The sequence below is a fragment of the Bombus pyrosoma genome, linkage group LG10 (genome assembly GCF_014825855.1).
Source record: "Bombus pyrosoma isolate SC7728 linkage group LG10, ASM1482585v1, whole genome shotgun sequence".
Classification (NCBI taxonomy): Eukaryota; Metazoa; Arthropoda; class Insecta; order Hymenoptera; family Apidae; genus Bombus; species Bombus pyrosoma.
The window spans coordinates 4,311,530-4,339,171 of NC_057779.1; the positions used below are offsets into that span (position 1 = coordinate 4,311,530).

The following is a 27,642-nucleotide window of genomic DNA, read 5'->3' on the forward strand; positions in this document are numbered from 1 at the left end:
CGCTAAGTTACATTTTTTTTACATTTGTTTTTATATAATATTTATGAATATCAATATGCAGTCAAAAACACGGCAAATTGTGTAAACACTTTTATGATACAAATATGTGAAGTGTAATATATTTGCCTCGTGCATTGCACAGAAATGACCTATCATTTTTTGAGCGTTACACATCTCCTTCGCGGATATTAAAAATTCATTGTTACAATGACTTTCTTCTGAAAAAATAGTTAAACACTTTTTTAGCTATATGTTTATACTTTTTAAAAAACCGTATGCAATGTACAAGTATAAAATCAAAGCTTCTAAACACCTTTCATACAGGACACTAATGTTACAAATATCAGTATATACTGTAAAGTCTTCAACTTCGATATTTTTATTTTATCTACAACATTACAAATCTTAAATGCTATTTATGTATATCTTTAAAAAAGAATATAAGGTAATAATATGTAAAACACGCTTTGATATTGTAATAATAATAAAGCTTTGTTTGAGATATAATACATATAAATAACTGTCTCTTATAGAAATACTTTTATGAAAGCACTAAGAGTAAAGAAATTAAAGCACAAGCAAACACAACCAGTTCTTCGTTAATTAGTTCTCTTCTCTATACTGATATTTTGTTAAAGAGTGTGCTGTATAAAATGTGATAGGTTTCAACAATATGCTTTGTAATTCACACACAGCACAGAAATAAATGCTTAATGTAATAACCATAGAGTTATAAATATATTTTGTAATAAATACAACATTGTTTTTAATTACAGCATTTTGTATTATTAATGAATCTTGACATTTTAATTTTTATTGTACTATATGTTTTATTTTAAATCTAATGTGGCTAAATATCTCGAAAATATTGGCCCTTATAATGGAGTAAATACGTTATTATGCAATTAGCATTATGTTACATTTTGTTTTGTTTCCTTTCTATATTCTTAAACATAAATAAGAACTTATTTATGCTATTTTTACATTACAATTAAGTATTAGCAGAATCTTAATGTATATTTTGTAACTTTTTTTTTTATTAGCAATATAGTTAATTTTATTTCTTTTAATTGAGTAACTTTAAACGACGTACTGCAGTTTCCGTAATGCAAAAACATAGATTATTTTCATAAATTTAATAATCCCTTATAGTACAATTGGTGACATATTTAGAACCTCGTTTTATCGTTTCTAAAATTTGCTACCAAGACTAGAGATTTCATCATGATTTAAAGTATTCTCTTAAATAAAACAGTAACAGCGTTTTATCATCTTATCAAGTAAAAATGCATTTATGACATAAAAATAGGATACAAGAAATCAGTGAATTCGCAAATCTAAATTCTTTTGATTTGATCATTTTTTCCTATCATGATACTGCCTGTAAGATACTTGAAGATAGTTTGTGTCTACATATTTTATATTAAATGCAATCAAATGCAAAAGATGTCAGGAATAATAGTATATTTTAATAACACAGTGTCCTTTCATATAAATTTATGTGTTCGAAATTTCCGTGTTTTAATACGCGCATTCGTATATTATAGAAACTTAATCTTTTATACATAAATAATATCTGCGTCTATCAGTTGATATCAACATTGATCTTATTGAATTTGTTACATTTTAAAAATTTCCCATTAATAATAATCATAACCAAAATTTAACTACTACAGCTATTCCATGACAAGGAATATTTATTTCATGTGTGCATTGGCTAATTACTTCTTTGATCCATCAGTCTAGAAATTGCTTTCGATTTGGACTATACGTTTATTTTACAATAACCAATTAGGCAGCATTGAAAACCTGTCTTTAATAACTCTATTATTTCTACATACATGCAAATATGTATTCTCCTTTATAAAGTGATGTAATATGAATATCTTAAGAACTAATTGTAGGCGTTGATTTGACTATGAAAATTATGCATGAGATTTGCATATGCTTATATACAATTAACACTGAGGTTTGTCCGTAGGAACAAGGCACGGCTGACGTATCGTCTTCTTTCACTGAATAGCGTTATTATTGGTTGAAGATTAACAATAAAGTACACACCTTAATTATTTTGACAGATTTCCAAAGATATTATTTTATTTTTATTTCTGCCAAGTTTCAAAACAATTTACGTCAAATTTCACATCTACTTTTTCATAGAGTTATGAACTTATATAAGTTTTCTAGTATGTAATTTAAAAAATTATGTTTATATGATTGACTTCGCATTGAAAAATACTTTTTTCTCGTCATGTATCACAAATAAATGGATATTCTTTGAAATGGTACTTACTATCACTGCTTCAAAACAGCAGTAACAATTTACTATTACATTTCGCAATTCCATTTCAAGATAATATTTAAGATATCGTATTACAAAACATACGAGCAGGATACTATGAAAATCGCCTGAAATGCTGCCAAGTCCTCCAGACAAATAATCAAATATAGATACATTTTTGCAATTTATAATAAATGAACAAATAAAAAGATAACATTTATATCAATAGAGAATGTTTTAAAACTATCATGCAACTAGTAACATTGGATATTGTAATTGAATCAACAAACATTAAATTATTTTTTTATGTAGGTAATATGAATATTGAAGTGTAATTTTGTCGTGAATTTATTATAAAAAAAAACTTAAATCGTTTTTAAAACGTAATGGTATTTCATGCAAAATATTATGAAGCTTTATATCCAGAAATTTAAGCGTCGATACTTGATAAAATAGACTGATATTATCTTGAATTACTAGTTATCCAAGTAAAACAAACTTATTAACGAACTGTTATTATTAATTTTGTTTATCAAATATAAGCGTTTTATACTATACCGCGAACTGTAAGTTATTGTTGTGAAGTCAATATGGAAAAATAGCAGCAAATAAGTGTCTCAAATTAATATTTTTGGAGATCCCAGTCCACCATAAAGTTGTTGATAACTTATTGTAATATGAAGCATACTTGAAATTATATTCGTACCACCAACAAAATAGGCAAATAATGACGATCAAATCTGAATGGTAACGACACGGGTACTTGCAATTCACTACCTATGGCATAATTAGATTATAAACATTCATTTGAAATTGACAATCCATACATCCGTTAGTTTTGTTAGTCAACATCAAGAATAATATTTGAGGCAGGAATATTTTTACTTTACTACAATTTAATTTTACTTACATATTTGAATGTAATTTCTTGTATAGTATAAAACGCTTTACCAGAAGCAAGATAGTACATACGTAAACATGTTATAATGTATATAACTAGATGTTATAAAAAATAAATGAAGGACTAGGAATCTCAATGGATCCTGATGGATTTTAGAACCTTCATTGACAGGTGCTTGAGTGCCAAGAAATGATCCATACTTGTAAAAGTTTTCCAAAAGTGATTCTTTTTCAACCCATCTATCATATAACCATTTAGACAATAATTCTGGTTCTCGTGGGACCTAAAATCAATGATGTAATAAAATATTCTCATGGAAAATATGAATGAGTGACGATCTACATATGTTTAAAAAACTCACCACTGAGCTAGGAAAAACTCGGTAAAATAATACTGTTTCACATGGTGGTCGTGAACCAGTTATAATTGTTGGTAAGTCAAGTGGTTTACCTTGAGGATATGCTATTGTTATATCTAGAATCCAATTAATTTGTGGTTTAGCTGCCGTCATACCTATAAAAAGTTTATACAGATTAGCAATACATATTATTACTTAATATATTGTAATTAAACAAGAACTTAAGTTAAGCTACAGTTTCTATAAAATTATTTACTTGGCCTACTGTTCAATTGTTGCTCTGCTGTATTATTTTCTTGTGATGGACCAATCGTATCAAATATAGTTTGCATTGCTCCTACCCGCGGTAACGTTACATTTTCAAGAATTGGCAAATTATTCTTTTTAGCATATTTTTGTGATGTCTCTCGTCTTTTACATAAAAAACCTCCTTCTGGGAAGAGAACCATCCATTTTCTGCTCAATGGAATATATGTTTCTTTTAAATGCTTTTCTAGCTTTTTTAAACTCCCTTCCCTTTGTTTTCGACCCTAACACAAAATATCATCAAAAATAAAGTAACCCAATTACTTAAGATGTTATTAATAAACTAACAAATCTATAGTCACTTACAGATACAATGAAGAAGTCCTGATGTAAAATAGAAACTATACCAAAGTTAGTAAATTTAAAAATCCTATCCATAATCCACATTAGATTAGGTAATACATTTGGCTTAGAATTAAATGTTGTCATGAGTATAGGAACATCACCAGTACTTTGATGATTTGCTATTACTAATGTTCTTTCACTAATAATTTCTTGTATATCATCACCTTGTTCTATTACTATAAATTAAATGTTATTTGTTATTTCAGTATTATTTTAATACTGCTATTTTAATTAAACATATAAATTATTTGTATACTCACTATCATAACCTGCAGACCAAGTCCACGTTGATACCATTGCTAATAGCCAATGGAAAAATAATCCTTCGATTCTCCAATATACTTGTGGTTGATAAACTTTTACAGGGAACAATAATGTCATCCATACTACATATGTTGGTATACAATAAATATTGTTGAGTATCACAAAACTGGTTCTAATAGTACATTTTACAAAATTTAATACTTTATTGATTATCCTGTAAATCCATAAATACACTAAAATTTATAGTCATAAAAATAATTCTTAAATACTCAAATATTTATTTTCATTTCTTTTATTAAACTTTTGAGGGCTTATAAGACCATTGTTTATACATTTCATAACAATATGGCTAAACTGTAATTTAATAGAATAATGTGATTCCTTCACATAAAAGTTAATTTGCATCCAATTAATATACAAAAACATTCTTTGTTTGCAATAATATTTGTCATAATGTAAAATTTCATCATATAACTTTGCAAAAAGAAATAATATTATTTTTACTCGTAAGACTCTTATTGATATTTTGTTCCTTGATTACAATAATTAACTTTTGAAAACATTTATTTTAGATAATTATACTTAAACCACACTTTAACTCACAACTTAAACAACATCTTAAATAAAACCAATAAATATCATACAAAACTTCTTAATTTTAGAAATTGCTTCTCCGAAGCACATTACGCTTTCTAAACTTAAAATTAAGCTTTTTTCCAGGATTTTAATTGAAAAATAAATATAAGTTAATCTAATATTAATGATCGGTTATGTGCAATGATTATATACTAAAGTCGGGTTTCATACCTCAGTCAAATAAATTTTAAACATATATTACAAGAAGTTAAAGAATGCAATTGATTAACATAAAATGCTACAATGATTTCAAATTATTTTAGAAATTACTTGAGAACAAAAAGCCCGGTACTCGTGACATTCTAGGTTAAGGGTAAAAAAACGTATTTTTTATTAGATTAAAAGTTGGAAGACATGTTGTTCGTAAAATAACTTGTAATTGTAGTAAGAAACTTTTGTTTATTTACATAGAAGTTGGGAACGGGACATGTTGCTTTTGATAAAACACGTTTTTAACTTACCTCGTAAAAGTAGAAAAGGAAGAAAAGTCAGTCATTTTCGAAAGACACCACTTGTAATGCAAACTCGACGAAGTTTTAACCACAATTTTTTGTGCATAGCATTCCCTTTTGCATAAATTACATAATAAGGATCATTAAGCGGGATGACATGTAAAGATTCTCGTGCTGTTTACATGAGACGTAAATCTTAAAATTTTGCTAAAGTTGTTAAAATTCAATAAGCGTGTTAACCGCTTCGTTTAATCGTTGAATAATTACTCTCGATATCACTAGAAATTCCTAGTTCCAATTGACACACGATTAGTATGATAAAACCGTGTTACACAAATTTATCGGTTTGTTATCGACTACTATTTTGATGACGTTTTTTCAAAAATACACCATAATTTTGTTACTTCAACTACACGCAATACCACCACGCACATATAACATAAATACAATGGCGACGAAAGTTAATAGGTTGGTAAAAATACTACATAATTTCGCCGATAATTAACATACTATTAATTGGTCGACATTGTATTCGTAATTGGAAATAGAACAATTCAAAAATAAAAGAATTTCATGGGTACGTTTATATGATATGTTTGAAAGTTCATGTTTTTGGAAACCAGGATGGTAGCTCACCAATCAGAAATTTCAAATACCAACATGTAAACTTTTCGATTACTTCTTTTACATGTTTCTATTAAAATACATCTAAGACAGTTTTTGTAAGAATAATACTTCATAAACTCCAAGTAATCTTATTGCAGTCTAACAGAATACATTTTTACTTATAATAATATTAAACTTATTTAATTCATTTAATGAACTAAATAAACCAATCACGGTCTTATTTATTTGCGCACAATATCTTGACTGTATGCAACTGCAATAAAATTGATATCTTCACTTGGCTCACGTAGAATCTAACTATAGCATATTTTGTGCTTAGTTTTCAAGCTACTCGTTAGTGCACACTTCTATCTCAGCTTCTGCTCTTGTGCCGTTTTCAGTCGTTTTTACTTATTCTTTCGATCCTTTTTAACTTTTGGAACGATTGTTGAAAGAACTAAAGGTTAAAAATTATTAAAATGACATTAAGTTTATTGAAATGTTCACTTGTCAATCATGGATTATTGGAATTAAAGAAATCATCGGCTTTTTTAACATTAAGGCTGTCATTGTATACATCGGTAGTTTCTAAAGGCAATAAAAAGGTACTACTATGTCATATAAAATAAATCTTATGACTTAAAAATGTATTATTTCTCAATAACGCTTACTTAAATTTATAGTTAAATTATTTTACTTATCTTTTTTCGTAATTTACTCTTTTCTACTATTCTCGCCTAAAATCTTTAAATTAGTTCGTGCACTATTTTTACATAATCATTAAAGAACTAGTTCTTGAAATAGTTTTACAGAATATTATAAACAAGAAATGTACTGCCTTGTCATAAATAATTTTTTTAGAATATTTTTGAGATGTTACGATGTCATTTGTAATATAACAATTGAACACGTCTGACATTTAATCGGATTAATCATCCCTAACCGAAAACGAAAACAGGAACTTTTTCAATGAAAATAGAGATTGTGGAATGAATTTTATGAAACTAGATGGTATGATACAAATTTTTTATTTTATAGAAAATATTAATTAAACGTGACGTATTAAATCCTTATGTTTATATAATGGAAGATACTATATTTATATATTTCATTTTTATATTACATAATTATGTTATATTATAATTATGTTAATAATTCTTTTATGTTGTGTTCCCTCTTTTTTTTTTTTAATTTGATATTGTACAAGCATAAAAACCTATCTGAGTACATATCTACATACGTATTGTCACATACATGTTTTTATAACTGGCTTCATCTGACTGACCTTGAATTTCCTCTGTTCAAGCTACTATAGTACTCATTTTGAAGCTATATTCAGTTCTATTATATAATTTACCTTCTCAATATGGTACATGAGCACAAATTATTTTTATAAACAAATTTCATCATTAGTATTATAATAAATTTTTAATGTTGTAATTTCAGGAGTCAAGTGGTGAATTTCGAATTGAAAGGGATACTTTTGGCGAACTAAAGGTACCTGCTGACAAATATTATGGAGCACAAACAATGCGGTCAAAAATGAACTTTCCAATTGGTGATAGTTTTGAACGAATGCCTGTAAGGAAATGTAATTATTTAATATAGAGAAAGGAAGTTTTAATGTGTATAACATTCTTAGTTTATATTTTGAATATTTCTTTAGTATGGGGTTATTGTCGCAATGGGTATATTAAAGAAAGCTGCTGCACTAGTAAATAAAGAATATGGGATGGATGCAAAAATAGCAGATGCTATTAGTAAAGCTGCAGATGATGTTATATGTGGAGACCTTTATAATGATCATTTTCCACTGGTAATTTGGCAAACAGGTTCTGGTACACAAAGCAATATGAACACCAATGAGGTATTAACGCATTATTAAATAATTTAAGTATAATTGGGTAGACTTGTAACTGGTTTATTAATTTTATTTAGGTAATTTCAAATCGTGCAATTGAATTACTTGGTGGTAAACTTGGATCAAAGGATCCTGTCCATCCAAATGATCATGTAAATAAATCTCAAAGTAGCAATGATACATTTCCTACTGCTATGCATATAGCAGTTGCTTTGGAAATTAACAGGGTATTACTTCCTGGTTTGGAAAAATTACATGCAGCATTAGAAGAAAAGGCTAATGCATGGAAAGATATTATAAAAATTGGTAGAACTCATACTCAAGATGCTGTGCCCTTAACACTAGGACAAGAATTTTCAGGTTGGGGTTAAAATATTCAGGATTAAAATATATGTATTAAACTATTTTTATAAAAGCAAATAATTATAATACAGGTTATGCAGCACAAGTTTGTAATGGCATTAAAAGGGTAAAAGATACTCTTCCAAGATTATATGAGTTAGCACTTGGTGGTACTGCAGTAGGAACAGGATTAAATGCACCAAAAGGTTTTGCGGAAAAATCAGCAGCAAAGATTGCAGAAATTACTGGATTACCATTTGTAACTGCTCCTAATAAATTTGAAGCTTTAGCGACTAAAGATACTATGGTAGAAGTGCATGGTGCGCTGAATACAGTAGCAGTTTCGCTTATGAAGGTATGTTTAAGGAATATTCGATTAAAAAAATCTATATTTGTTATTTTACGTTATATAAAATTTCTATTTAGATAGCTAATGATATTCGATTTTTGGGAAGTGGACCTCGTTGCGGTTTAGGGGAATTATCTCTTCCTGAAAATGAGCCAGGAAGTTCTATTATGCCTGGTAAAGTTAATCCAACACAATGCGAAGCAATGACTATGGTTTGTTGTCAAGTCATGGGTAATCAAGTTGCTGTGTCTATTGGTGGAAGTAATGGCCATTTTGAGCTTAATGTATTTAAACCTATGATAGTTGCAAATACATTAAGATCTGCAAGACTATTAGGCGATGCCTGTGCCTCATTTACAAAGAACTGCGTCGTCGGTATTAAACCGAATGTAGATCGTATCAGTAAACTTTTGAATGAAAGTCTAATGCTTGTTACTGCTTTAAATCCACATATTGGTTATGATAAGGTATTACAATTTTTTAATTAAAAGAAGACCGGTTTATTACATTCTTCAAATATAATATAAAAGTTATATTTTTCAGGCTGCTAAAATTGCCAAGCAAGCCCATGCAGAAAATCTCACGTTAAAAGAATCAGCATTGAAGAATGGCATAACTGCAGAACAATTTGATCAATGGGTGAAGCCGGAAAATATGATTGGTCCCAAATAAATTTTAGCACACAGAAAGAAGTTAAGAATAAAAATTTTTTAATTGTAAGCTATTGAATAAATTTTTTGCTTATGTGTTGTAAATTGTGATACAAGTATTATTATTATCAAATACTAAAAATATTTTTATTGCGTATTAATTATATATATCTAATAATAATTTATATAATAAATCATTTATAAGAAATGTTACACATAATAAATGCAAAATATTACGACAAGTAATAATCCTTAATTTAATAAACTTTTTAAGTTCTTTTTAAATTCTGTTCTTGCACAAATATGTTATAATTTGTGCTGTAAATCTCATGTGTTATCTATATTACAACAGATATGTATTACAACAGTCTGAGGGCATAGGTCAATAAACAGTTATTTTAGCTTATTAAATTCTACATTAAAACAGCATATATACAAAATGAATATATTAAAGAAAATACAAAGTGTTATTACCAGACTTGGAAATCGCAATTATGGCAAAGTTGGAATAATTGGGGTGCCATTTGATAAAGGACAGGTATTATAGTATATGGTAATATAGTAACATAATATATAAAGTAATAATATACAGCAATTATAAATATAGCATAAGGAAGGTGTAGCACATGGTCCAGAGGCAATTAGAGCGGCTGGATTAGTGCGAGAATTAAAATCATTAGGTAATTATTATTACATATTTCACTGATTTCAAACAGTTTTAAAAACTAAAAATCTAATTTTTGTAACTCCTTACATTAAAAAAGGGTTAGATGTGAAAGATTATGGTGATATTTCATATAAAGCAAAAAATGTAGATGGAGTAAATAACATGTCACACTTGGGTGATGTTGCTGGCTGTACAAGTTATTTATCTGAGAAAGTTCAAGAAATTTTGAAAGATGATCGACGGGTATTGACTATTGGTGGTGATCATAGTGTAGGAATTGGAACTATAGATGGTCATGTTAAGGTATAATTTATTTCTCAAAAATTACAGTTTTTTCTTCCCACATTGTATATTATACTTTATACCATTAAAGGAAAAAGAAAATGTAGCTGTTATATGGGTTGATGCTCATGCAGATCTAAATACAAATAAAACTAGCGAAAGTGGAAATGTTCATGGAATGCCTGTAGCATTATTAACTTCTGAATTAGCTGATTACTGGCCACATCTACCAGGAATGGATTGGCAACAGCCAATGTAATTTGTAATTATATTACAATAATATTACCAAAACGAAATAGATAAAATAATATATTAAATATGTTATAATTATTTACAGGTTATCGATTAGAAATGTAGCTTATATTGGATTAAGATCTGTTGATCGTTATGAAAGACTAGTTATTGAAAAATTTGGTATTACTGCTTTTGGTATGGAAGATGTTGAAAGATATGGTAATATTATATACTTAAGCTGATCAAAACATTAACAAATCAATTATTAAATGATATCTTTGTCCAGGTATTCATGATGTTGTTTACATGGCACTAAATAAAATAGATCCTAATGAATCAAAATCATTACATGTTAGTTTTGATATTGATTCCTTAGACCCATTAGAAGCACCATGTACAGGAACTCCTGGTAAATTATCTGCTTTTGTCTAAATAATTTTTATTCTAATTCTTGCAGTTTATTTGTTTTAGTACGTGGTGGATTGTCACTCAGAGAAGCTGTTCACTTAATGGAAATATTATACAGAACTAAAAGACTAAATGCAGTGGATCTTGTAGAAGTAAATCCTTTCATTGGTAATCAACATGATATTCAATTAACTGTTGAAGCTGCTATACACATCATTCAAGCTGGATTTGGTTATACCAGAAGAGGTCTTAAAGTTCCAAAGGGTGTTACAGATATGCCATTACAGACATTTAGATAAATTATAATCATCTTTATTGATGATATTATAATGTTAAAGACAATCAAGTTGCCATGTCAATCCTTCTTTGAAGCTTATATAATAACAAACTTTTGTATACTTTTAAACAGTACCACAAAAATATAAGGGAGAAACAAAAGAATACAATATATTTCATTATTATATGCACTAATTTTCATGGATCACAAACATCTTGTCAGCAATGTCACTAAATTTAATTTCTACCTTCTTTATTTCAGTACTTTCATCCGGTTGAACTTGATATTCAAAATATAGTTTTCCTTTAGTGTTAGTTCCCTTTACATTAATACTGAATCTTTTAATATTACCAGTTTTATACTCTGGAAGTGTTATTCTTCCTTCCTTTATAGGTTCTCCTAAATGTTTAATGGTTTCCTTATGATCATAAAATAATTTCAATGCCTTTTTATAAGTTATTGTTCGCCGAATTTTTTTTTCTAAATCGTATCGTACAATAAGTCCTGTAGCTGTAACAATAACACTTCCAAAAAGGGCTATTGTTGATAAATCGTTAAGCGAAGGTATCTAAATATAAAATGGAAAAAAAGTTATTTACAAATTGTTTCTTTTATTTTATACAATTTGTAGGTTAGGTTTTATGCAAAGAAATAACAAGGAAATCTCTTAAATAATAACGTATGTAAGTAATCACAATACTGATTTATCACACGTATTAAATACATACCTTAAATCGTCTTGTAATCATCATCTTTTAATCAATTTGCAAGGAAGTATTTTCCTACGGATACGTTTGGAGTAACCTTACAAACACCGTAACTGTCTCGTGTTCAGCATTCAATTATGTCTTTATTTACATTATTCCATTATCGATAAGTATAAATTGCTATTACAATATATAAGTACAATATACAATAACGAAACAGACACTGCTGATAATGAAATTAAATCTTATTACACGTTATTAATAAATTCTAAATATATATATATACGCTATATAAGCTATACATATATATATATATATATTGCATAATAAATGTAAGATAATAATAGAACATCTTTTCGTCACGTGATCGAATTATGGTTACAATACTTTACAACTTTTAATTCATTAAAACCCAAATGAAAATTGATAAAAAAGATCGAAACTAATTAACTAATAAAAAGGAATATGAATTATACAAAACTTGCCTTCTTACGAATAAAAATAACACTTTCCAATAGTAAGATTGTTCAATTTATTTCTTTATTTCAACAAACACAATATCTGCAATATGTGTAAAACAACTGTGTTGCCATACACAAAGTGTTCAATGGCATCTTGCATGTAATTATTAAACAGATTTCAAGTGTAGATTCATAAGGTTGTTCCAGCAACAAGATGTTTTTATTTTTGCGCGATACGTTACTAGATAATTCTAGGTACATGAGCATTACAACAATATATACTAAATTTATAAGTTTATATGTTGTAATCTACAAGTTAATCGGTATATTTCTCTACATAAATATAAATATTTTCGGTAATATAGTAAAATTTGTTCACACATTTCGATAAGATCTTTATGTACAAAAAATTACAAAAAACTGAATTGTCACGAAATTCATGATGACGTATACAAAAATGAAGATTTTATAAGTCGTACACGATTAAGAGGTATTTTATAGAGCGCATACATAGATTATTAGAAATATATCTTATGTAAAATAATATACACGTGATAATATATAAAGTAAGACTAGATGTGAGTGTCACGGATTCTATCTATAAATCTAAAGTCGATACAGTGTGTAGTTTCAGACACAATTTAGAAGCAAAATCACCTGCCTTAACGCAAGAATATGCGGCACAACAACGGCTGAAAGCGTATTGGCAAGAAGAGAGCAAATTGTATTCGTTAATAATTAATATCTTTCTTTCTGATTTTTATCGATTTCCGTGAGGAATTTATGGTACGCTCACTAAGTAGGACACAATACTGAAAATAAGAATTATTTTTTTTTTAGACATTCAACTTACACATTTATTTGAAAAAAACTCAAGATTTCTTTACTTACCTTTGAGTATATAATCTGTTAATAAAGTAGGTACAGTTGGACTGTCTTCGCTAATTGCTTTTAATACTGCAAAATAAAATACCAGAGTCAAACGTTTAATATATTCGCATAATTATTCAGTGATACTCACTTTTAATGAGAACTTGTAATGCCTGATTGTCTGGTGGGCCACTGTCCATATGATACGGAATTACGGTAGTTAAATACTGTAAGCAACGTTATTCAAGTGAAATATTTCAAATTTATACCTACGAATTCGACGTTCTGAAACAATCGCGAATTACCTTAGATTCTTGAAGCGATCTATGTTGTGGTAAAGGACTAGTACCATTTTGCATTTGATTTCTCTTTCTCGTGACATGATGCTGCCTTCGTCGATTTTGTACTGCTAACAACAACGAGATAAATTGATTCTTTAATTCTTTCTCATATTCCAGCTCGTCGCGCAATGCAAGCTCCGCGATGAGAGTTTCGCTCAGAGCTCCCACCAAGGATTCCATCTCCCCGAGTAACTCAGTCAGTTGGCTGGAGGTAAGTTGTTTTAGCTCTAGAACAAACGATCATGATTCAAGATTATGAAGCCCATTCTGATGCTGTTTATTGGTTCGTATCTGCTTATGAAAATATACTTTTCTCGTGCAGCGGAGAGCCCAGAACTTCTCTGCTCCTCTCCAGTGCCTCGTCGCTATCCAATAAAGACCCATCGGAATCCGGAGATCTTTCCATCGACGGACTTTCCTACGCAACACAGATGTTTTTCCCTCTTTCCCTGTGAATTTATCTCTCGAAGAAATTGTATATTTACCTGCATTATATCGTCTATTTCACGGAGTACTTCTTCCGCAGTCTTAAGCGGTTCCTCTGGGCTGTGAGTATCGGTGCTACTGGACAAGATCAAAGCATGCATGTCCAAATCAGTTGCGACAGCCTCATCTTCGCTACTTAAATCCTCTAGTTCAGGTCTATAGCAAACAAAATGAAAGCGTCTAATTTGCAAACGTCGATCGCGCTTTGTATATTTTGAAACACTTTAAGAAATGTCCCTTTTATCGTTATCAACTATGTATTCTTGCGGAAAGAAAAGCGGCAAACAAAGTACAGAAGCTGCTTAAAACGCCGCTGTAGGAACTAGAGCTTACCTTTCATGTGAAACCGGAGCCTCGTTCAAATTAAGCGCGGGCATGTGCATTTTCCTAGCGTACGACTTGCTCCAATCGATTGGTAATATGTTACCGAACGTACCGGTAATCGTCCACCACATTCTACAAGAAAGAGTAAAGGCATCAAGTTGAGAATCTCTCGTTAGAGGATGAGATAACGGGCAAATTTTTTTTCTTCCAGGCACATTAAATTTCATTAGGCGTATTATTAATTTCAATTACACAGGCACGACACCAGTTGACTCATATCCTCCCGCTGAATTGTCGCCTGCCGTTGTTTCAAAACCATCAATCGAGCAAGCGACTGCTATTTTTACATCCCGCGTCTTAACGATTACTCGGGATCAACAGCGAAGTATAATCTTACGTGACTTCAGAAAGGCACGCTTGTTAAAAGACGGTGTACATTAAAATTCGTGGCGAGGATGTTTAAGAAAATGCCACATTTCTAGCTACGAACTGTTCTATCTTTAAACTAGCCAAGTAACGGCAACGTATCGCGAACGAATTGTCTCAGCGAACTCTGTCGAACGGAGAACAATCGTGTGAACAACGTAATCTAAATTTCGTTGAGGCCTACACATCCTGTGCACCATCCTCGGAGACACGTTATCGCTTTAAATGCTTGTTGAAAGACACGATAAGATTCGAGGACGGAGGCAGACGTTCAAACGAAGTCTCTGTTTTCTGGGATACCGTGTGAATCACTAGTTCCTCGTAGGCGGTTCCCGGGTCGTGTACACACGTACACACCACGTACAGATAAGTCGTTCGATGCCTTGCAAACAAAGTCTAACTTATTTCGACAACAATGCATCCATTCTAGGGAAATGAATTTTCGCATAGGATCGGTACCCGTGAATGAGATCCTATCAACCAGCCTTTCTCATACTTCCGATTTGTAAACAATCTCGATTAGATAATACGATATAAGATCTACAAGACGATTCTGTCCTCGTTCCTCTGTCTTTTTATTCTTATTTATTTTCTATCCGTTGGTTTAATTAAGTTTGTTCCCACTACGATTACCAGATAATCTGGTAAACCAAACTAAACTCGAACGAATCGATTAGACTCAATTAGCAGTGCAGCAGGAGTTTCACGGTTCGCTGGCAACCTTCAAATTTTTTCTTGTAATTATTCGTATCGATCAAATTAACTTCGTTTGTCTCGGTCTTATTATTCTCCTCATTTAGCCAGTTGCCGTACGGTAACGCTCGAGCGGTTCTCAGAAATAAAAGGAGAATAGAGGCAACATACGGCGGCCCGGTCGATGGTGTTGGATTAACAAATGGAGGTCAATTCGACCCACTCGAGTTTCTCATTAATGTTAAGTGCATTAAAGCAGTGACTTCATCCTGCGCGCATGTTAGTCTCATCATTCGGGACAAACGCCTAAACAACCCGACCAGATCTGCCGACGAAAGAGTTATCGAAGCAGCAACGGTTCTTTCGTATTCGTTAAGATTTCTATATCTCATTGGAATCGACGCGTGTAATAATTCAAGGATAAACATCCATACTAAAAGATGTATTAAAATTGAATGAAAATACATGGAAGAAAGTAACGTTCATCCCCTTGGAAGGACGTCCCTTTTGAAACGGCCTGTACATTTTTCCCCATTAACTGGAACGAGAAAAACGCAGTGAAATTGAATTCTCGGGAAGGCGAGTGTATCCCCCTTGCTTATTAATTCATTCTTCGGTTCAATGATCCATGACGGGGCTTGTACAGTCTTCGTACGCTATCCGTTGCGTAACACAAACAGCTTACGAGCAAAAACAGTAGCTTTTCGACGATTCGTTATCCTAACAAATTGCTGCGATTCAATCTATTTTGCTTAGTTCACGGTGAACCAGATAAAACAGCAAAGGATGCGGATAAAACGCGAATAAAATCTACAACGAACGTTTCGTTATCCCTCGCAATCCTGTGCCAGTATCTTCTTTCTTTTATTTTTTTTTCAGACAATAGAAAACGTATTACAATGCAAAAGAGCCGGAGCACTTTCGCTACATATTTCTACGATATTATCGGCGTGCCTCTTCTCGTGCACTTTTCATCGGCATAAATAAATAAATTGAGAAGCAAAGAAAGGGGACACGAAAGAAAACGGCGCTCGTAGAAACATCGCACCGCGGTTAGCCGATACAGCGCAAGCGCTGCTTTATTGACGTTTGTCCACCCGGAGGGGTGGCTCGATACGAACGACCGAACAAAACACAGAGATCAAATTTTCATGGGGCACCCCTTCGCGATTCGATCGATGCACGATTTCTCGCTACCGTGATCGCGTTACTGACCCGTTCCGGCACCCGAATTTTCGCATTACTTTATGTCTCTCGCTTTCCTCGTCACGAGTTCTATTCGACCATTTTTATACTCATGACCATTATTCAATCGACAGTAAACAGCTTTCTACGAAACATACAAATACTCCATTGAACCGTACGTTCCAGAAAAATTGCAATGCGTACTTGTCTGAAGATTTCTTTTAGTCCACGAACATCTAATCGGCGATTCCATGGATTTTGATGGCGAACTGTTTGGAAAAGGATAAGAGGAGGACTACGCGCAAAGTGCAGCCAAAGAGAACGTACGACCCGTGGCCTGAAAAGGGGGCCATGAAAAAAAGGAAAGGAAGTTACGTGCCGTGGGGCGAGAAAGTCTTTCGGAGGTGAAAAGAGAAGGCTACCGCGTTTCGCGTTCAAAGGCGAGCGCACCCATTGGAGCCACGACCTTGGCTCTCTAAAGAGGAGAGACGCGTTTCATCCGTCGAACAACGCTCATTCCTGAGCGAGGAACTTTGTCTCGTGGCAAATTGGATTACGAACAATAGACCGGATACGCACGCACGGATGCGTTTATTCTTTCCGGCTTGGTGCATGCATATGAAAGCGGCGCCGATGCCGAATGAGACACGTGCGAGTGCACGTGTCCGATCTCTGCAAACCTCGGCCACTGACCTCTCGACTTCTCGCTGACGCTTCAACTTTCGATACGTCGATGCTCGAACTAAAACCGTGCTCGCGTTTGCGCTTGCTGAAATTCGGGAAATTGATTTCAGATGGATCTTAGTTTCCATCAACGTGAAACACCAGGGTACAGTCGATTTGATGCTTCTCGAAGAAGATCTACTCGGATGATCCTTAATTAAAGCTTCAATTAAGCTTCCCGATTTGGATAACTTCATTATATATACGTATAGCGGTTTACGACGTCGAAAGATCCCACTATGGTGCCATAAAAAACTTAGTACAGAGGATCTTCTTTGTAGTAAACGTACTATGAGAAATGGTTAGAGCAAAGTAGACGTAAGCAACGTGGAAGAATCGAATATATTTCCCCTACAACTCCGCCCCTAGAGTTCTACAGCAATGGAATAAAAGAAGAAAATTTTAGGTAGGCGCCTGCCTAAGCGACAGGTACGTAATACGCAGGTATACGAGTATACAAGGCGAGGAGAACTATGCGTGGGTCACTTGGACCTCCCCTAGTGGGTGAGAGTTAATTCTTTCCGTTACAATCTCAAAGTGGTTTTCCTTTGATATAACAGCTCCGGCCCCTAAAGACTACGCGCCCTACACCGATGCCTTTTTTATAAGTTTATTTTCTTTTCTTCTCCGACCGCATCGGGCCGATGAAAGGCAGCAGGACGTCTAGACGAATTTGGAGAAAGGCACGACTTCAAAGAAATTTATGCACAACCGGAGTTGAAACGAGTTTAAGAGCCTCGCCGTGTTACTCTACACTCTACAGCGAAGAAGATACAATTTTGCGCTTCGTTGAGCTTCACCTGCACCGAGTGGTTACGTGGTTGGATATATTCGGTCGGACACCTGCACCGAGGATAACAGCGTCGATTTTTCATGCAGAATATTCTCCCGGAATCTCTGAAACCTTTTACCAGCGTCTCTTCGGTCAGGAATTTCAACTATTTTTAATTAGCTTTCACGATGCTCGACTTTTCCTGGAACTCTTCTTCTACGTCTGTTGCTTTAATTAATACACAAAGGACGAGTTATTTTCGTCCTCAATTGCGTCAGTACCGCGCATAATGAAATATATCAAGTATTCGCGAATAGAAATACCGTGCAAGCAGTTAAATAAGTTATTAAATTCGTGCTTAATAAGCAAAAACGGGTATATTAAAAGTAAAAGTCATATATCTATGTGGCTCATCTTCCAAACGTTGGTTTATCGGAGTAACCACGTGTTTGTCTAATCAGCAACTCCTATCGGAATATACCGAAAGAGGAAGCGCGTCGTTACGTAACGTACTATGGTCGAGAAAAAGAGATTCGCGAGGATGAAACCGAGAAAACGTTATAGAAGAAATAACGAGAGCACGCCTTTTGTTACGTGGAATTTAGAAATCGAGAAGGAACCGGCCGATCAAGCATCGATGTGCCGGTGCACAGCGCGCGACGATAGTCTAATTAGAAGGTAAGTTACTTTCTTGTTACGCGGTCTGTCCACTCCGCGGAGAGAAAGCTGCAGAACGCGCGCCGCAAACGTCACGTAGAGAGTACTCATGGCGGCACACTTTTCTTGTAAAATCGATACCGTGATCTTAATGATCAGACATGTAACGGAAACCTGGCGTCTCGTTTATACGAATTCAAACGCCTCGAATTACCATCAGGAACATATATACAATTACTTTGCTCCACTTTTTGTTCCAATTTTAACTCATAGTGGGCGTGCGTAAATCAAGCTCGTGTACGAATCATAACCCATTCGCTTTTTGCTTAGAAAAAAAAAAAATCAATGGGGTCGATTCATATACCGTCGGCAAAAACAAGAGTATAATACCCGTTGAACCGTATCAATCTGGCGGTTTAGTGCAAGTAGCTGTAACGCTTCCTAATGAAACCATAGGAGTAACGTTCAAGCGATATCGGTTTAGCCAGAGTCAACGAGTGAAACTGTTTACGCGTCTTAACGAGAGTCGAAGAAAGCGTTAACACGAGATTACTTAAACGGAATATGAGATATTACTGAACGGAACAACCAATAGAACCGTAATGGTATAACATTTGCACCTCGTTTATACGATCTATAAACTGTTGCAAAAAGTTGCATTAAACGGGATAGGTAGGCATCTTGAATGATGTCATTGAAATACCGAACCACGGGACCGGTAATTATTATTCACACGGGATATAATATCGTAACGGTGATGACCGTAAACGATTACTTCCGTTCGACAAGAAGTGCGGCGCAACTATCATTACTTTATAACGAGGATCGCAGAGCTGCAAGGCGTAATAGATATCTCAAGGTAAACGCGACAATTTGAATGCGATAACTCCGACGATCTTCGGGGTATTCATTTACCAGGGGAGCCGCCACGCAGCGTCAGCAGCTTTACTTTTTTAATCATCGAACATGGCCGTATAAACCGGTATAACTGTACCGGAGATATCGCGTGACCCAAGGGTAATAGAAACTTCTCAATCGCGCACGTACTAACGTAATTTTCACTTGCGCGCTTTATAATTTCTTTTTTGCTGTCGACGATCCGTGAAAAAGAGGTCGTTCGATGATAATGCATAAAAGGAAAGCAAGGAAACGAAGTGAACTGCTGTATCTTCCATTCACCAGTAGATTATCTCATGTCTCGTACTAATTGACTTATCAAGGAAGCTTTTTCCTTTTGGAGCTACCGTTCGTAAACTGGTTGCCATTTAAATACTCTGACCAACTTCTACGTAATACCTACATTCGACAAACAAGATTATTACAATAAACTGTATAGTTTATAAATTTATATTTGCGTACGTCACGGTGATAGGATATTCGAGAGAAAAAGAAAAAAGAATAAAAATGAAAAAAAAAAAAAAGAACGATTGACGCTCCAAAAACTTACTGGCACTCGTTCATAATTTCTTCCTGCGTGCGTACTTGCACGGGTGCCAGGGACTCGACGTTCGTGCCGTAATCGCGAAAGCAGGATGTTATCTTCTCGTCGAAGGTGTTAACGAGATCCTCGAGACTGCCGCTGAAGGGGCTGAATGTCCCCTCTTGCAGTATATCGGTACCATTTTCGTGCGTAGTCGCTGGCTCGTTCGCGTTACAATTCTCTCCGTAGCTGGTGTTTAAACTCGTGTCCAGCAATTGCTCTAAATATGACAAACAAGAGAGACCATCATCAGTATTTATACATCTATTATCTTCCTCTATCTTTGTCCTACTTTTAGTACACAGTGACACGTCGGTTTATCAGTCATCGTTCTTAATTCAATTCAGAGTAAAATAAACATCGATAAGTTTCGATAGCGTGAGACGCAATAAATCATATACTCCGGAATGGCTTATTGTTCCTATACATAATACGTAGAGGGCCGTGTCACAAAGGACTCGCTAGGGAGAGGCTATTAACATTTCCCTGTCACTAAAATAATTACACGAAGAACTTCTAAAAGCTTTCTGACATTTACATGCTACTGTATAATTGGATTTTCTGTATTGCTACAAACGCTGTATACATATAGGTAATTACATAAATCAATATGTCTTATTTGCTAATTTGAAACTGAAATTTTAAAAATATCATTGAGATATACAATTAGATACTAGGATTCTTAGACTCGTAAAATATTAAGAAAACGAATGAAAAAGAAATTGATTCTTCTGGGTGTAAAGACACCCACTGATAGCCGGTGGGAGTGTTAATTTACATTTGCTACGGGTGTATTATCAGTTACATAAACGCGATGGATCATACTTTCGCGTAGACGTCAGTGACGCATAGCGGATCGAATGTTTTTAGGATTAAATATCCGTGATTTTTCTATGAGCACCGTAAAACATATATTTGCGTTTCTCTAGGCAGGAGCCCCGGCGGCGTTTCCAGGCCAGATTTCCAACGATGTGTGTTCTACGATGCCGTGAAAAGTGATACGAGAGTTAAAGCGTATATGAAGGATATTAGACACCAATTGTACGCATGACGTAGCCTTTTGTTACGCGTTTGTCGCCCGAAGGTCGCTTCTTCACCGCTGCCTATACTAAGCCACCCTCGTCGTTTAATTTGCACGTCCGCAAAATGAGCGTGACCACGCGTGCACGCACGTTTTACACGCTTAATGCAGAAAGACACACGAAACCTGTTCCCGCTACCGAGAAACTCTTTTGGTTTCGAAATTTCCGCTTATAGTGCCGCACTGGCGTCGTACTGGAACGCCTTTTTTAGTCAAAGTAAAGGAGAACATCCCAGGATACCAAGAAAACCACACGTTTCCCCACTCGTAAATCATTCTTGTTTCGTAACTAGACTACGGATGTTGTTTACGCAAATTTATAATTTAGTAGACTCAACCAAAGAAATGGAAACTGACTGCAAGGATTCGTTTCACTCTTTGAACGTGTTCTCATACTCTTCTATATACATTTAAATTTCCCGTAGATGTATAAATAATATCCGCAGTCTATTCATAAGCGAACAATCGTCACCCACTTTCCGAGTAATCGAAATCGATTGTCATAAAAATAGAGAAGGAGTAAGGATTATCGGAGCTCTATATATACTGACTCTCAGTTTCGCGAACGACCGTTAAGATCAGAATTTTGCCAATCGACGAAACGCATTCGTAACAGAGACAATTCCGATTGGAAAACATCGCGATAAACTTTGATCCACAACGAGGTTAACAAGAGTCCGACACGGTAAGATGCGTCACAAATCGGGCAGGAAAGAGCAAAAGGAAAGTCGGCACGCGTGTTCCCTCGCACCTGTCAGTAGATTCATATTTTTCAAGCTGGCCGTGTCTTCCTCCTCGAAACGTGCGAGGGGTGCCTCGAACTTCAACTCGGCGATCTTGCCCGCCATGTCCCTCATTATTGACCGTGTGGAGAAGAACCGGCAGCGAAGTCAATCACCGTGATGAAATTCGGCACCGTACACTTGCGGCAGCGCCTCCGAGGCGCACCGTTTTCCTCGTTGTTTTTTATGATTTTTTCTTACAGAGGGGTAGAAAAGAAAAAGACCAATAGACACTACAACCAATTGACGAATTGCGCACTATCCGCCGCCTGCAAGGCTTCGCGAACGACTGACGCAGAGGGAGCTTGCTCGAAAATAGTGGGGGAAGATGATTGCCAGTCGCCATGACAACCGCTGGCTGAGCACGCCGGTGACACAAAGCATCGACAGTAACGTATCCAAGAAACCAAGTACCCTGTGAAATTAGTAAATATATTTTGTTAGACGAAAACCTTTAATAATTGAATTTGAGGTATACATATATTCAAATTGTCGAAATAAAATCATATGGGAGATGTATAAATTATACAGCAGACAATAAAACCATATAGGATTTCTCTTAACATTTTCATGTTACTCCCAACGTTACCGATTACGTACAAGTATAGTAGTTATCTGTATTTTATACCTAATCGATAATATCACATGCGATTCGAAAATGTAGATTGTAATTGTTTTCTATGAGATTGTATGAATGCACTTTAAGAGTACAAATAGTTTCTAACATCAAATAGGCAAAATGTAACTACAAATAGAGATGAAACATAGATAGAAATAATCATCTTCCTAGATAAGTTCCTGTACTTATCAGTGCCGTAACGAATTACAGGGGGCGTAGGAAACACTCTGAATTTTTCGAGGTCGGTATTACAGAATGATGTGAAGTTCCGTATGACGTCAACTGTATCCTGTATTTAGTCAAGGACTTAATTTAAATGTAATAAGAATCGCACGACAAGCTTCGGTACTTAAATATATTAAAATTGTTAATCCGGATCGTTCCATGAAATAGAATATTTCGTATGTAGGACAAAGGGCACAAATATCATATTAAAGTATCTAAATGTGCAATTCCGAGTGAAGATTTTTCGTTTTGCAGAACCGTAAATATATAATTACTTATATCGTCGTTACACATCGAATTCATTGGAAAAGAACCACGATGAATTTCTAGTTCTCTTCGTAACCACACCTCGTTCATTTTCGAGCAAAAAATAATTCATCATGATGTTCGCGATAACGTAGCGTGGCCTTACTAATGCACAAAGCAATTACTCTTAGGTGGATTTTACCGGTCGAAGGTCTGTTTTTGATATTTTCTGCTCTTTCGATCGCCCCAGCAAAGGCCAAAACAAGCATCCTCGAGCGCGATAAAGTAATTTGGAAAAGGACAAACTCCGATAGTACTTGGTCCCATGGGTGGCTGCTTAGTAATGCCATATTATATAAGCGATTTACTAACACCTGCAACATTTCGATGCGAAACTTGGATATTGGGCCAGCGCACAAGGTAATTCACATATATTGCGAGTCGCGTAAAGAGTGTAATAAAAAACACCACTATAATGGGGGATTGTAGTTAACCTTGATAATATCGGAATTGTTAGCGGGAGGTGGTGATTAATAGTGACAACAAGTAAGATTTCTTTGATACACGATCTAGGTTTGATATCAAGGAGATCGCTATAGTTGCATTATTAGAAAATCATCGGTGTAACAAGTGCCATAGATAAAAAGAGAAATTTGCATTACAGGAAAACTACCGAGAGGAAGTTTGAAGCGTGTAATTTTAAGTTTTGTTTCTTGCATGCCGATTAAAATTTATCTGAATAATCGATGGTACGATCATTTTAACAGTGTTGGTAATAAAACAACGTTTTTCTGCAATTAAGAAAAGGATGTTGGCATAAAAGATTCATGAGGCACGGCTTATGGCAAGAAATAATGCTGCTTACTGTTGTGTTGGCGGATTGTCAGTCGCAAAATAACGTTGCTATGCTGTAGTTGAAATAAATCAATGCGACTTACGCGCGGAATGCAACAATGTGTTGAGATAAAGAGAAACTGGAGCACGAAACGCGAATTAAGAGAAACTGCAGAGTGAATGAAGAACCTGTTATTCTCTTTATTTATGGGCAGTAAGTGTTAATAAAAATAGATAGAAAAATATTTCTTTCGATACCAATTCATTGTATTGCTGCGCAATATCTACATGCAGACGTACGTTATACGCATATCATTATCGCCGCGTAGACACTGAAAAAATTCGATTACACTAAAATGTAATCAATCATTTCGCTACTGCAATTAGTTGACATTTGTTTATGCTTGAGTGCTAATTCGCCTATCGACGTAAAATAGATACGATTGAAGTCAATCTATCGATGACTTTAATTGATTTCACCGATATAGATCACAGGGTCTACCGAAGTAGAATACTTTGTAATTACGCTGTGTAAATAGTAATTACAAGCGTCGCGGTAATCATAGATGTCGAATGAATCATTGATATCTAATACGATTTCCTATTTATAAACATAATTATCCTGCATCTCGTATTTTGTAGAATATTGTTAAATCTACTCGCTCAATGTAATCTGGGCTAATAGCGTTAAATAACAGAGTCGATATCATAACGAATTTGACACACTGAATTGAAATATTAAACCGTACCAGGCTATCTCGCGATAACGCATCACGGATTAATTAAAATTTCCGTCGTTTTATCTCATAAACAGAGACTGACCTAAACCTCGAACATCGCGGTGTGTATAGTAAAGCAACGGACGGTTAAGTTGCTTAACTTAGTTATGGCTAAATGAATGCTGGGGAGCATTTCTATGATCGGTCGACCCATCGAATTGAGGGTCCAATTACTGATAGTTCCAGATCTTGCAACCTAATGAAATTCAATGGAAAAATAGACCTGGGGCTACCCTTTCCATGGGTTGTTGTCGAAGGGACATTACGTGCTGCATGGTAATGACCCTCCCTATTGCTCTCACGTTGGCAGTGCGTAGTTGGCGATAGACTGAAGGGGACGCGTGTGTTTGGAAACAACGAAAAATCGCCTAGAAGGCGATACTTCTTCAGGTATGTAAATGTATCGTTATGTTCGTATTTTGTCGAGAAAGAGGAAAGATTAAAAAGGGAGAGATTTCGTGTAAAATAATACATTTTGATACAAAGATACCTTTTGTTTCATATATTCCCTCATATTTCCTTCGGATAAATAGGCAATAGAAATTGGACGTTATCGAATACATGGCCGGGTCAACTGGTTCATCCAACAAGTTTGTTGCACGTAACGATAAATCGATTTTCTCACGTGTTAGAATAATCCGATCACCGGATTTATCGGATAAAGAAACGGTAGCGGAGTTCAAAGACGAATGTTTCACTGACCGAAGGTATACATTTTCCGTGAAACGAAGATGCGAAAGTTCACCGAGTTGCCGAATAAATATATCACCGACATTGGCAGTGTTTTCCTCGAAGCCTTTGGCTTCTATTCTCGGACGAATCCGTGGTGCATCTCGTTTTACGAACAGAAATAGCCGCTAGTATTTTACCTTGGCTAAGAAGATTTTATCAAATCTTTTACTGAATATTTCTTTTGAATCAACGCAAAATTGTCGATACTACTCGATTTTTTAAAGAAATTTTTTTCACCAGATTACATTATCAACTTACTGCCGTTTACGAGTTTGTAGTGAACAATTAATTTATATGTATCTATGTAAATAATTTTATCAACGAAGGTTAAACAGTCAAGAGAATATGAATAAAGTATGTAAACATTGACGAATATGAACAAAGCATCGTAGACGCGGGCAACCGGATCTGTATACAAGAATTGTTTCGTCCCGGCAGTGTCAGCTGTAATTCGATTACAAGCTCCGCTTTCGGAACAGTGCACGTGCCTCATGTACAAAATATCCTAATGCCACGTTTGGTGTATTTGCATTAAGAGGTTCAACTTCGATATTTGGATATTTGGATTGGTCGACGCAAATTTGAAGAGTTTCACGTATCGAGATCGTCTGATCTACGCCGGACGACCAGCGGAAGCGGGGACTATATATCCTATCTGTCTTTGAATTTGTTGCCTGAAACCACACGCCGCACGGTAAGTTCCAACTCGTCATCTGTACACCAGGTATTGGCTATTTTTCGATCATGCGTGTCACGTATCGAGCTTCAAGGTGGCAAGTCTCTTAGCAAGAGGGCTGACGATCATTCAGCCAACGCGAAACGACGCTATGATCAAGACGTTCGTGTGTGTTAAATAGTGAGACGAAATACCTTCGACAGAAAAGTTGAGTTTCGCATTCTTTTAGAAACTTCGTTATCCAGCCGCGTTCGGAAATATCTTTAAAACAAGCACGAGGAGAGAGCTTCGACTAAACTCTAAACGAGATTAGCCTCGATTGGAACGATAGAGCGCGATCGAATACCCGGTGATCGCATGCAAAGCTTGAATACTAATTTTCTTCGCTATATGTTTACTTGACGTTGTTTCAGAAGACTACTGCGTAGGTAAAAACTGTGATATGTCACGTATTTGATTTAGCGAGCATTATTATTCGATCGAATCTAAAGAGAACGAACGTTTATACAAAGGGAAACGGGGAACATGATCACCGTTCGAATGGTCGGGCCATTTGCGTAAACCGCTCGGCTGAGCTAACTGTTCGTGTTATCCACATTTTTTTCCCAACAGTTAAGTAATTGTCGTGCAGCGAGCGATAACGTAATTGTACAAACTCAGTCGAGTGCAACGTATTATTTTTTATCTTTTTGCGTCTCGAGCAAGCTGTCCTCAGTATGTGTTCCCTGATTGATAAAAGATACAACTCCATTGTGGCGTCGATTACTTAATAATTGTATAATCAGAAAGCTATGTAAGATGGCATTAACTTATATAAGTTAATTATCGCTCAGTTTTGATTAGAAGTTTCGAATTGATCGAAACATTGATTAATCGGTGCTCACACGTGTAAACGATGCTCTTATTATTGTCAAACGACTCATATAATGTTACGAAATAAAAATCTCAACGTGAACAGGTATTAAACGGTACGTGAGTCTACCTAGTACATTTGAAATAATCATACTTCCGCGCATAGATCGATTCGAAGGCGTATCCTGTATAATTATCCGCGTAAATCTTAATTAATTCCAGGGCACGACAGAGGGTTCAATGGTAATCAATACATTTATATGTCGATTAATAGATTTATTACGCAGAACATGTTACACTCCGGTTTCAAGGTAAACTCGCATGAATGTCACTAGATATTTTATGCCATAGATCAGCTGATTCAACGTTATATCAAGAATCTTTTAATTACAGATATGTGTGTATATAGAAAATATATAGTGTATGAAATTACGAATCGTAACGTGTGCATTGTGGTTTTGAATAAAAGTTG

General features: G+C 34.6%; 6 protein-coding genes and 1 long non-coding RNA gene across 13 annotated transcripts; 3 read left to right on the top strand and 4 right to left on the bottom strand.

Moving 5' to 3' along the window:
• Nucleotides 1–770: 770 nt before the first annotated feature.
• On the bottom strand, nucleotides 771–6,420 carry LOC122571434 (acyl-CoA:lysophosphatidylglycerol acyltransferase 1-like). Of its 4 annotated transcripts, XM_043735169.1 has the most exons (8): nucleotides 6,180–6,420; nucleotides 5,553–5,657; nucleotides 4,452–4,669; nucleotides 4,153–4,367; nucleotides 3,797–4,070; nucleotides 3,544–3,695; nucleotides 3,192–3,465; nucleotides 771–3,058 (listed from the first exon to the last, which is right to left on the bottom strand). In XM_043735169.1, exons 1-7 carry the CDS (start codon nucleotides 6,281–6,283, stop codon nucleotides 3,229–3,231), a joined length of 1,305 nt encoding a protein of 434 aa, XP_043591104.1. In that variant the 5' UTR covers nucleotides 6,284–6,420; the 3' UTR covers nucleotides 771–3,058; nucleotides 3,192–3,228. The 4 variants fall into 4 exon arrangements, with proteins under 4 accessions (XP_043591104.1, XP_043591105.1, XP_043591103.1 ...); XM_043735170.1 differs by having other exon boundaries at nucleotides 771–3,465; nucleotides 3,806–4,070; XM_043735168.1 differs by having other exon boundaries at nucleotides 771–3,465.
• Nucleotides 6,421–6,489: 69 nt separating this feature from the next.
• LOC122571433 (fumarate hydratase, mitochondrial-like) lies at nucleotides 6,490–9,456 on the top strand. 3 transcript variants are annotated; one of them, XM_043735167.1, is made up of 8 exons: nucleotides 6,613–6,754; nucleotides 7,011–7,160; nucleotides 7,596–7,730; nucleotides 7,816–8,016; nucleotides 8,088–8,370; nucleotides 8,445–8,707; nucleotides 8,779–9,168; nucleotides 9,245–9,456. In XM_043735167.1, the coding sequence occupies exons 2-8, from the start codon at nucleotides 7,158–7,160 to the stop codon at nucleotides 9,371–9,373; spliced, it is 1,404 nt and encodes a 467-aa protein (XP_043591102.1). In that variant the 5' UTR covers nucleotides 6,613–6,754; nucleotides 7,011–7,157; the 3' UTR covers nucleotides 9,374–9,456. The 3 variants fall into 3 exon arrangements, with proteins under 3 accessions (XP_043591099.1, XP_043591102.1, XP_043591101.1); XM_043735164.1 differs by lacking the exon at nucleotides 7,011–7,160 and having other exon boundaries at nucleotides 6,490–6,754; XM_043735166.1 differs by lacking the exons at nucleotides 6,613–6,754; nucleotides 7,011–7,160 and adding an exon at nucleotides 7,447–7,518.
• A 133-nt stretch (nucleotides 9,457–9,589) lies between these two features.
• Nucleotides 9,590–11,396, top strand: LOC122571436 (arginase, hepatic). Its single transcript, XM_043735174.1, has 7 exons — nucleotides 9,590–9,889; nucleotides 9,959–10,031; nucleotides 10,116–10,321; nucleotides 10,392–10,555; nucleotides 10,638–10,753; nucleotides 10,821–10,943; nucleotides 11,006–11,396. The coding sequence occupies exons 1-7, from the start codon at nucleotides 9,791–9,793 to the stop codon at nucleotides 11,239–11,241; spliced, it is 1,017 nt and encodes a 338-aa protein (XP_043591109.1). The 5' UTR covers nucleotides 9,590–9,790; the 3' UTR covers nucleotides 11,242–11,396.
• On the bottom strand, nucleotides 11,239–12,211 carry LOC122571445. Its single transcript, XM_043735184.1, has 2 exons — nucleotides 11,948–12,211; nucleotides 11,239–11,787 (listed from the first exon to the last, which is right to left on the bottom strand). The coding sequence occupies exons 1-2, from the start codon at nucleotides 11,969–11,971 to the stop codon at nucleotides 11,410–11,412; spliced, it is 402 nt and encodes a 133-aa protein (XP_043591119.1). The 5' UTR covers nucleotides 11,972–12,211; the 3' UTR covers nucleotides 11,239–11,409.
• A 223-nt stretch (nucleotides 12,212–12,434) lies between these two features.
• Nucleotides 12,435–25,533, bottom strand: LOC122571435 (fasciculation and elongation protein zeta-2). 2 transcript variants are annotated; one of them, XM_043735173.1, is made up of 9 exons: nucleotides 25,401–25,533; nucleotides 20,312–20,564; nucleotides 14,418–14,540; nucleotides 14,084–14,240; nucleotides 13,908–14,016; nucleotides 13,563–13,825; nucleotides 13,409–13,484; nucleotides 13,279–13,344; nucleotides 12,435–13,199 (listed from the first exon to the last, which is right to left on the bottom strand). In XM_043735173.1, the coding sequence occupies exons 1-9, from the start codon at nucleotides 25,471–25,473 to the stop codon at nucleotides 13,183–13,185; spliced, it is 1,137 nt and encodes a 378-aa protein (XP_043591108.1). In that variant the 5' UTR covers nucleotides 25,474–25,533; the 3' UTR covers nucleotides 12,435–13,182. The 2 variants fall into 2 exon arrangements, with proteins under 2 accessions (XP_043591108.1, XP_043591107.1); XM_043735172.1 differs by lacking the exon at nucleotides 25,401–25,533 and adding an exon at nucleotides 22,177–22,488.
• Nucleotides 22,441–23,680, bottom strand: LOC122571446. Its single transcript, XM_043735186.1, has 2 exons — nucleotides 23,500–23,680; nucleotides 22,441–22,622 (listed from the first exon to the last, which is right to left on the bottom strand). The coding sequence occupies exons 1-2, from the start codon at nucleotides 23,678–23,680 to the stop codon at nucleotides 22,441–22,443; spliced, it is 363 nt and encodes a 120-aa protein (XP_043591121.1).
• Nucleotides 23,577–25,582, top strand: LOC122571447. The gene is made up of 4 exons (XR_006318053.1): nucleotides 23,577–23,717; nucleotides 23,962–24,345; nucleotides 25,091–25,300; nucleotides 25,444–25,582. It is a non-coding gene; the product is annotated as an uncharacterized LOC122571447 (long non-coding RNA).
• Nucleotides 25,583–27,642: the final 2,060 nt, after the last annotated feature.

Coding starts and splice junctions, on each gene's coding strand:
- LOC122571434 (XM_043735169.1), bottom strand. CDS start 6,283: ATGAAGTATTATTCTTACAAAAACTGTCTTAGATGTATTTTAATAGAA. Junction 4,071..4,152: donor AGGACTTCTTCATTGTATCT/GTAAGTGACTAT, acceptor ATTTTGTGTTAG/GGTCGAAAACAAAGGGAAGG. Junction 3,696..3,796: donor ACAATTGAACAGTAGGCCAA/GTAAATAATTTT, acceptor AACTTTTTATAG/GTATGACGGCAGCTAAACCA.
- LOC122571445 (XM_043735184.1), bottom strand. CDS start 11,971: ATGATGATTACAAGACGATTTAAG. Junction 11,788..11,947: donor TGATTACAAGACGATTTAAG/GTATGTATTTAA, acceptor TTTTATATTTAG/ATACCTTCGCTTAACGATTT.
- LOC122571435 (XM_043735172.1), bottom strand. CDS start 22,282: ATGAGGGACATGGCGGGCAAGATCGCCGAGTTGAAGTTCGAGGCACCC. Junction 20,565..22,176: donor AAATATGAATCTACTGACAG/GTGCGAGGGAAC, acceptor TGTCATATTTAG/AGCAATTGCTGGACACGAGT. Junction 14,241..14,417: donor GCTCCGGTTTCACATGAAAG/GTAAGCTCTAGT, acceptor TGTTTGCTATAG/ACCTGAACTAGAGGATTTAA.
- LOC122571433 (XM_043735164.1), top strand. CDS start 6,629: ATGACATTAAGTTTATTGAAATGTTCACTTGTCAATCATGGATTATTG. Junction 7,731..7,815: donor ATAGTTTTGAACGAATGCCT/GTAAGGAAATGT, acceptor ATATTTCTTTAG/TATGGGGTTATTGTCGCAAT. Junction 8,017..8,087: donor GCAATATGAACACCAATGAG/GTATTAACGCAT, acceptor AATTTTATTTAG/GTAATTTCAAATCGTGCAAT.
- LOC122571436 (XM_043735174.1), top strand. CDS start 9,791: ATGAATATATTAAAGAAAATACAAAGTGTTATTACCAGACTTGGAAAT. Junction 10,754..10,820: donor GGAAGATGTTGAAAGATATG/GTAATATTATAT, acceptor ATCTTTGTCCAG/GTATTCATGATGTTGTTTAC. Junction 10,944..11,005: donor ACCATGTACAGGAACTCCTG/GTAAATTATCTG, acceptor TATTTGTTTTAG/TACGTGGTGGATTGTCACTC.
- LOC122571446 (XM_043735186.1), bottom strand. CDS start 23,680: ATGTTGCAGGTGTTAGTAAATCGCTTATATAATATGGCATTACTAAGC. Junction 22,623..23,499: donor CAAAAACAGACCTTCGACCG/GTAAAATCCACC, acceptor CTAATTTCACAG/GGTACTTGGTTTCTTGGATA.